At 37.7% G+C, this 9205-nt stretch overlaps 1 protein-coding gene and 1 non-coding gene across 2 annotated transcripts in view; both read right to left on the minus strand.

Moving 5' to 3' along the window:
- The window catches only part of Alkbh8 (alkB homolog 8, tRNA methyltransferase), a 53789-nt gene that overhangs the window by 35237 nt on the left and 9347 nt on the right, over nucleotides 1-9205 (minus strand). Inside the window, exons 5-7 of the mRNA XM_028771357.1 lie at nucleotides 8676-8771; nucleotides 7381-7485; nucleotides 5539-5609 (exon numbers count right to left, since the gene is read on the minus strand). Of these exons, the coding sequence (XP_028627190.1) occupies nucleotides 5539-5609; nucleotides 7381-7485; nucleotides 8676-8771 (272 nt within the window). The remainder of the gene's footprint in view (nucleotides 1-5538; nucleotides 5610-7380; nucleotides 7486-8675; nucleotides 8772-9205) is intronic.
- On the minus strand, nucleotides 3148-3278 carry LOC114624444. The gene has a single exon (XR_003711920.1). It is a non-coding gene; the product is annotated as a small nucleolar RNA SNORA24 (small nucleolar RNA).

Raw genomic sequence — 9205 nt, forward strand, 5'->3', positions numbered from 1 at the left:
GAGGAGGAGGAGGAGGAGGAGGAGGAGGAGGAGGAGGAGGAAACAAAAGATAAAAGGGAAAAGTCTTGAAATATGCCAAAGGTGCTTTCAAAGATAAATGAAGCATTAGCACATTGGTTTTCAACCTGTGGGTTATAACCCCTTTGGAGGTTGAACAGCCACTTACAACCATTGGAAGTATCGGATATTTACATTATAATTCACAGTAGTAGAAAAATTTCAACTATGAAGTAGCAAGAAAAAAAACCTTTATGGCTGAGGATCACTACAACATGAGGAATTGTATTACAGGGTCACAGCATTCGGAAGGTTGAGAACCACTGCAAGGTAACAGTATATGAAATCTTGAGGAAAACAAGCTAAAATGCTTTGTGGACATCAGATGTTCTAATGTCTAGAAGTTAAGCTAGAAACATTTTCCTTTTTATCATATTACTGAGGGAAATGGTGCCTATGGAAACACAGGGGATGATGGCTGCATGTCTTAACTTGAGTGTGGGAGACAATTATGAGCTTCATTATCACAGGAGATCATTTGTGTTAATCTCCCCTTTTAAAAGTTGGTTCAAAAGAAAGCATCATATGCAATAAGTAGTGATTCTCAGCAAAGCTATACAGACCCTCGACAGAGCTCAGTACCACAGCTTAGCATGAGTAAGGCCCTGGGTTTAAATCTCAATACCACAAACAGAATTCTTAAAACACATGTCAAGAATGTTTGCTGATTCTAAAGTGATCATGACCTTGAATGCAAAACCAGAGGGAACGAGGATTTTATGAAATTAGTAATGAAGTTTTCTAAGTTCAACATCAGTTGCTATCCCTGCCCAGTTTGTCAGTTCTTTGTTGATGTCAAAAAAACTTGCTAATGTAATACAAATATATGCAAATTAAAGTTACAAATGCTAACAAAGAATACTATAAGACTTCCTAAAGTTCACCAAAAGAATGTCTAAGAATTATTTAAATCATTGCCAAGACCACTTCATATTTGAGAATATAGGAATCAGGGCGTCACTAGACCTTCTAAATGTGGTATGAATATCAGAAAGCTAAGACAGACTCCTGGAAAGCCAGGATACTGGCTCACACCTGTAATCCAAGCACTCAGATGCTGAGGCAGGTGATTACCACTAATTCAGAGCCAACCTGGGTTAGTGAGTTCCATGATAGCCTACACGACTTAGTAGGACCTTATTCCAACAAACAAATAACAAGCAAAAAAAATTAATGAAAATTTCAATATATGTGGACTAGAGGCTCTTTTTACAATAAAGTTGTAAAAGTCAAGTAAATTTTTTATTACTATGCCATCATATTTTACCAGAAAACAATATCAAGATAAAGTCCATATAACTCATTGTTTAAAAAGTAGTAGTTACTATACAAACTAAATATTGTTAAGAGGAAAAAAAAAATCAACCATCTCCATAATTTTTAGCTTCATTTTTCAAGTTATGCCCTGGTCAAATTTTAATTTATAACAACTTGGTTGGTACAAGTTTTGCACATTAAATGCTAACTGATATCTCCAGTTGACTGAGTTCTTATGGCCTTTGCCGAACTGATTATCTACCCAGCATTCCTAGCTCACTGTCACAAGGAAGTTTATGTTAAGGGTATTACCCAAAACACACGTGACCAGAAAAGACAGGCTGCAGTTTGTACCAGAACAAACCTATTGGTGAAGGAACATTTCAATGAAACTACACAGGGCGTCTATTATTCTCTGTCGGGAGCCAAACCCAGGAAACTACCTGCTGTTCTAAGAGAACCTAGGAAGTTACCTGCTGTTCTAGAAAGCCTAGTCAGTACAAGGTTAAGAAAGAACGTTCACAGGTCTCAGGCCCCAGGAACTTAAAGAACGTCTGGCATTTCCTAGGAGCTGGTTACGACAATGGGATGGTCTAGGGCAATAAGCATATGACAGTGGGATGGTCTAGGGCAATAAGGATATGACAGTGGGATGATCTGGGGCAATAAGGATATGACAGTGGGATGATCTGGGGCAATAAGCATTCAATAGTAGGATAGCCCTAAGCAATGACCCTCACCTAAACTTCGCGGTTTGCTCTGTCTTTATAACCTGCACCCAAAATTAAAGTTTCAGAGCTTGATCAGAACTCCAGACTTGCTCTCATTCCTTGTGTCTCTTGTCCCTTCATTCTTTTGCGCCCTTCCCTAAGGTCTCGTCGAATCCCCGCAGGCCAGGGCAATTCTCGAATGTCCAGATGCATCTTATCTCTTGCTGGTATCTCACTAAGCTAGACCTTGGGCAACAGAGCATGAACTAGCCTCCAAACAACATCTTGTTATGTGAGATTTCAACTTAATTTACTATGTATTTGTAATTTTTCTTACTTGCAGCTAAAAAATATTCTTACATGAATACATATAAAGAAATGTATTTGTACATACATGAGGTATTTTCAAAAGTATGAAAGCATTTAAGATGACCACAATTTAGCTGTAGAAGCAATGCAAATATATCTGAAAAAAGTTAAACAATTTTGGCTCTCTGTAAGATGTACAGTACTGTTTTCAGTTTGGTTTTGTATCAGCCAGGCTGGCCCAAAGTTTGTGCCAATCTTCTGGGTTTCGCCTCTTGAGTGCTGAGACTAATGTATGAACTAGCATGTCTGACAACATTTTTCTGACGTACACTACTTTTTTTTAGAAATATCATAAGACTTTTAAGTAAAATATACCTAGGATAGTAATAAAATTAAGTTATTGAAATGAGACTTAGAGTAAAATGAAAAACCTCTCAGGAACACCTTGAATTAGAAAATTTAAGTATTAAAAGTGATCTTAGAAATTCCTCATGAAAGGAGAAAAAGTAATATAAATATATATCCTCTTGGATTTTGAGTGGGGAGAAAAAAAAGGCAAAACAATGGCACAAAATAAAAAACAATGATGCTGCTGAAAATTTTATTCCAATGAGACAGGAAGCTTATATAGATACTATACACTGGCCAATAGGCTGCTATAAATCATATTACATATACAGGCAGCCATAGGTTCACTATGAACCCTATACACTATTCTATAGGCAGGTATACACTACACGTTAGGTACTGAAGCATTTTTATTAGTTTAGAGATGCACACCCAATAACCTAGCATCCCAGAATCTCCTCACAGTGAAGGTTACTGTGCAAGTTAGAATCTGATACCAATTAAATGGCAACAGCTTTGACAATAAACAAGAATCTGCTCTTCTATGGCTAGAAAAGGAAGCCGCCACAGCAGCCAGTGTTCCAATGGTACACAAAATGGAATTATGGAAAATTTCTTAAAACAACCGAGGATGCCAAGGATGAGAAAATATGCTTCCAGGTCATGGGAACAAGGGTTTTCCCTTTCCACCAAAAATGAAGGCTTAAGACAAGTACTCCTGGTGGACCAGGCCTCTTGAGTCTTTATCTATATGGATGGCTCCAAGTTTGAGAACCTTTTTCACAAGATTACCTCATTTTATTCCTGCTACAATCCTATGATTAAGAAAGTAATATCACTAATCCCACTTGATAAATAAAATAAAAGCTCAGATTAGAACCTTTCTTTCTCATGTTTGGGAAGAAAACTCAGGAAGTTCCTCTAAAACTACAAGCAAGAATCAGCAACATGGAAAAAGAACTTTTGTTTTTTCTCCTATGCTAACTATTTCCGAAAAGTTCTATATCAAGAATCCATATATCTGGGATGGGTGGTGGTGGTGGTGAGGGGAAACCAGGAAGAGGGATATCATGGGATGGGGGGTTGGTGGAGAGGGTAACCAGGAAGTGGGATATCATTTGAGATGTAAACAAATGGAATGATTAATATATTTTTTTTAAAAAAAGAATCCATATATGTAAATGATAAGATCCAACTGTATCCAACAAACATTATTGGTTCTTTAACTGTAACATCAAGAGGATCACAGGAGTACAGCCGAGGTTAAGATCCAACTGTATCCAACAAACATTATTGGTTCTTTAACTGTAGCATCAAGAGGATCACAGGAGTACAGCCGAGGTTAAGAAGCCAAAGTGCTTAAGCTATAGAGATGGGAACTATATTGATATAGGGGACGAGACAAAAAGAGGAAGGACAGAGGAAGAGGATAGGAGGAGGACAGACAAATAGTATTTGCCTCCAGGAGACACCAGATTTTCAAACAACTTCTAGTTAGATCAGATGATCTCAATATTTCAAGAATTATTCTGAATTTATTTTCCTTTATTTCTGTCTGAACGTTCATGTGTAACTTGCTGCTAACACTGTAAGTGTTCCAGCTCTAAAGAGAAGGGTATCCTAGCAGTTGGGAGCAGAGGAATACCACAAACTCATACCCCACAACAAACTTCACCCAAGACATTTACTGAGGAAGACACAGACGGATGATTACCTCTGCTTAGGAAGAAAGCAAAGGACTGAGCAGGAGGCAGATTTTATATAAGGTTTCTAAGTGGGGGGAGAGCTTTCCAGGGAGGTCTGGGAGTGTTGGGATTTTGTGGACTGCTTTTAGGGTATGCTTAGGAACTGCTGATATTCTGTGGCCAACCTTAGGGCAAGTGCAGGGACTGGTGGGATTCTGTGCCCTGATATTGGGAAAATCCCAGAGATTGATGGAATTTTGTGGCCAGATCTTGTGCTTTTTTTCTGTAAGGCAAGACTGGCTGCCTGCATCTCCAGGAGCTAGAAACGGCCAGCAAGACCACTAGAGTAGTATGGGGTTGGGATGACCAATTACAGCTCCAAGGAACTGAGCCTGGCTGTCAGAGTAGTCATCCGCACTGTCCCTTGAGGGGCTTACATTCACCAGTTTAAATCATGGCTCTACACGGTTAGCAGCTCAAGCAAAGTCCAACTACAGAAACTAAGCACCGAATAATATGGGCCTCTCCGTTCCCTGGAAGGGCAGAAATGATCCTCTGCGGAAGCATCTACAAGGTGTGACCCAAGGTCCTTAAGTAAAAAGGTCCAGCATGAGAGTAGGTGCAGTGTCACATGACATGCCTTTATTCTGGCACTCAGGAAGCAGAGGGAAACGGATCTTTGTGAGTTCCAGGCCAACCTGGTCTCCAGTGGGAACTCAAGGACAAAGAGACCAAGCCTAAAAAAACAGGAACAAAAAATGAATAGAATTCCTAGGTACATGAACTTCAGTTCTATCATTATCCTATGTCCTGCAGCTATTATCTTTTGCCACTGGGTGGCAAGGATGCAAAGGGAGGTCAAAAGGTGGCCGGCCAATCTACACTAGACAAAATCTGGACTGTACCTAACTGTTAATATGAAATGTATACATAAATGTATAGATTTTTCATAGCATCTAATGAGCTATAAGATAAAACTTCAGACATCTAAAAAGAGAGGCTGTAAAAACTTTACACTCTGGAAATAATTAAAGAGCTAACAATGCCCTTTCTATTTAAAAAAAAAAAATCTTACTTCACTTTCATTACACAAGGGTGAAGGGAGGCAATGTGCAAGGTAAGAATATGCTAAACACTGATTTACAAAGACAAATGCTTCACACTTCACTTACCGCTGACCCCAAACTGAGAGAAATAATCTCATCTTCAAATGCAGAATGCGTGTCAATATGGGCAGGAATGCCTGAGACAGAAAACATGACATCACTTCATTGTCTGATGGAAGATTTAGACTGGGCACACCTAGCCGCACATAAGTACAATGAAAAGGTTGTTTGATTCTTAAAAAGCTACTATAATCTTAGTCAAAGAAACATAATAAATATGACTCAACAACTTTAACCTAAATCTGAAACAGAATATCTCAACATCAATGACACCGAGACTTAAAATCCAGGCTCAAGAGTCACTGTTTAAATAGGACCATTCACAGCATAAGAGGACAGAGGACAATGTGGAAGACAAATACTAGTCTGTCTCTGTGTCTCTCTCTCTCTCTCTCTCTCTCTCTCTCTCTCTCTCTCTCTCTTATCACTGGGATTCTCAAAAACCTGGAGAGCAGAGGACATATGAAAGGACTAAGTGTATCAATAATTAAGACACAACTTCTGATAAATTAGCAGTCCTTGGTAAGAAAATTGCAACACAAAGAAACAGTACAAAGAAAAAAGATATAGGATTATATTCCTATATATGCAGTTCAAGTACTTACAGTATGGGTATGGTATGGCAGCACACACCTGCCGTCCTGGCACTGGGGGAGCTGGGACAGGAGCAGCTCAAGTCTGAGTCAGTCTGGCTACATGTCAGACTCAGCCTTAAGGGCTGGGAAGAGGGCTCAGTGACTGGGCTTGTGACTGTCAGGTACTAGGCCCAAGTTTAATACTCAGCACCACAATAAAAAATAAAGCAGAGGAAAACTCAGCTACTGCCAAAACTAAAATCATAAAAAAAAATACTTAACTACTATAAATATCGGATACTAAAATGATTATAAAAATGATATTAATAAATGCAGGAAACCTATCTATACCTAATATTTTCACAGGCACTACTCCTAGAGCTGTCTTCCAGTTTTAAACCAGAAGACGAGAGAGATCATCCACCCAGTTAGCCTTCTTCCTTTCTGTGGATTACAAGCTTCTTCCACTGGAGTTATTTTTGTTTTCCAGGCCACTAACTCCATCTCTAACATGTTGAGAGAGGAACAAAAACAAGCAAAACCCCAAAACAGCAATGCATACTCATTTAATTTTTTTTTTTTTCTAATGGAAGTTCCTCAAGGGATAGAAGTACAGACTGCAAGGGCAGTTAGCAGCAATACAGACAACAAATACATACAGACAACAAATTCAAGCAGAACAGCCTAAAAATGAGTTTGCGCTAAAACAAAAATTACTGAATTTTAATTTTTGATCTTAAAAAGTTTTATACACTTTTTAATTCTAAAATACACAACTAACACTTAAAGAAGAAGCAACTGGGACTAGAGACAGGGCTCTGAGGTTAAGAGCACCCCTTCCCCTACTTGGACTGCCTGCTTGGGCCTCAGCAGGAGAGGATGTGCCTAAACCTGCTGGGACTATGTGTCCCAGCGTTGGGTTATACCTAAGAAGGGGCTTCCCCTTCTCTGAGGAGAAGAGAAGGGGGTAAGGGGGGATTTCTAAGGATGGAACTGGAAGAAAAGGGGATGCTGCAATAGGGATATAAAGTGAATAAAAGAAAAATTACAGAAAAAAAAAGGAGCACCAGCTGTTCTATCAGAGGACCTACACAGCAGCTCACAACTATCCATAACTCAGGTTCCAAAGAACTTGATGCTCTCTTCTGATCTCCAAGGGCACTAAGGACATGTGTGATTCACTGATGTGCATGCAGACAAAACACTCACTCACATAAAAGAAAATAAATGATCTAAAAAGGAAAAAAAAAGTTTTTAAAAAAGAAACACCTACCATGCCCAGGCTCATACTGATTTATGGTCAACTGGTCTGGTTTATGTTTAATATACCCTTCTTTCAACAATCTCTCCAAAATGCTACTGCAAATTTCAGGAAGACCTAAAGTCGGTAACCAGAAAAGCAAAACACACTCAAATATCTGCATGTTTAACTAAGAATAAAAAGACAGTAACACTATGATAGTGATCAAAGTTTTTAGTGTTGTAGTCAAAACAAATAAAAATGATACATCCACAGGCAAAATAAGTTAAATAGACTTGTAAGACTCCTTTAAAGTTGTTACACCATTGATTCTAGCAAAAAAGCACAAAAGAGTAATTTTACTAATAATAATGCTGACACTTTATAAAATAATAAAACTAAATATACATTGCATTGCCCTTATCCAAATTTAGTAATGTTTCATATATACCTTACACCTCAGGATGAAAGTAATTTTGTATCTTATTTTTAATGTACTTGTGTCTTGACTGACCCATTTCCTGAGCTTAGATATGAACACTTTCCGTTAGAAGCATCATGTCAGGTCTCAAACACCTTTAGATTTTGAAGAAATTTGAATTTTCCATTCTCATATTAGTTTTTATGTTAGAAATTAAATTGAACACTTTGTAAAGTTTTGAAAGTATTCCATTTACCTCAAAGATTTTAAATTATTACTATTTAAAAAAAACCATACATTTCCAAGTGAAACATTTATGGGGTCATAAATGTGATTTCACTTATTTTTGAAAGCCTTAAATATGATCAAGATCATAAAAAATATATGTAGGATTACAGAGATGGTTCAACACACAAAGGACCTGTTAGATAACACAGAAAAAAGGCTGGGCATGGTAACATATACCTGTAAAATCCAGGCAGAGACAGGCAGGTCACTAAGGTTCACTGGCCAACCAGTCTGGACTGTTTGCTGAGTGGAAGGCCAGTGACACCCTGTCTCAAAATAAGATGGACAGTTCCAGAAGAACAATACTGAAGGCTGTCCCCTTCTCAAAGGCACCTGTACACACACACACACACACACACACACACACACCACACATACAAATATATAAAATTGAATCCAGTAGATAATTACTGCCAGTATAATTTAGATAGACAATTTATATGGACAATTTTTAAAAATGTCTAAAAACCAGGTCATTTAATAAACTAAAATGCCCTGAATTTAACCAGTTATCTCAACAAGTTTGCCAATAGATGACATTCACCTCAACTAAAATAAACTTCTAATGTATCACATCTTTCTTTCCAAGCCAGCAATAACTATATTAATATGTACTTACCCCCAGGTAAGGGCTTATCTTTATCCACAGTGTTGCTCTCATAGTGAAATTCATAACCAAAATGTTTTACTCTTCTGTGTTTTAAGGATCTTTGAACTGTATAAAGAAAATAAGCTCTTTGATTAAAAAAAAAAAAAAAAACCAGAAAAACAAAACAAAAAAACCCAGCAACCCTTCATATTTCACTTAACATTGTAAAGAGTCATAGGTAATAGCAACTTCTGTTAATTGCTAAATTATTGTGTGACTAACATGAGCCACTTTGCTTATATCATTTGTTTTGTTATGTTTAAAACACTCAAGAGTTTCACTTATGAATGGGACAGAAGTGTGGATATATACTGACTGACAGAAGTGTAGATATATACTGACTGTCAGAAGTGTGGATATATACTGACAGAAGTGTAGATATATACTGACTGACAGAAGTGTGGATATATATTGACAGAAGTGTGGATATATACTGACAGAAGTGTGGATATGTACTGACAGAAGTGTGGATATATACTGACAGAAGTGTGGATATATAC

The sequence above is a fragment of the Grammomys surdaster genome, unplaced genomic scaffold (assembly GCF_004785775.1).
Source record: "Grammomys surdaster isolate TR1022 unplaced genomic scaffold, NIH_TR_1.0 206, whole genome shotgun sequence".
Classification (NCBI taxonomy): domain Eukaryota; kingdom Metazoa; phylum Chordata; class Mammalia; order Rodentia; family Muridae; genus Grammomys; species Grammomys surdaster.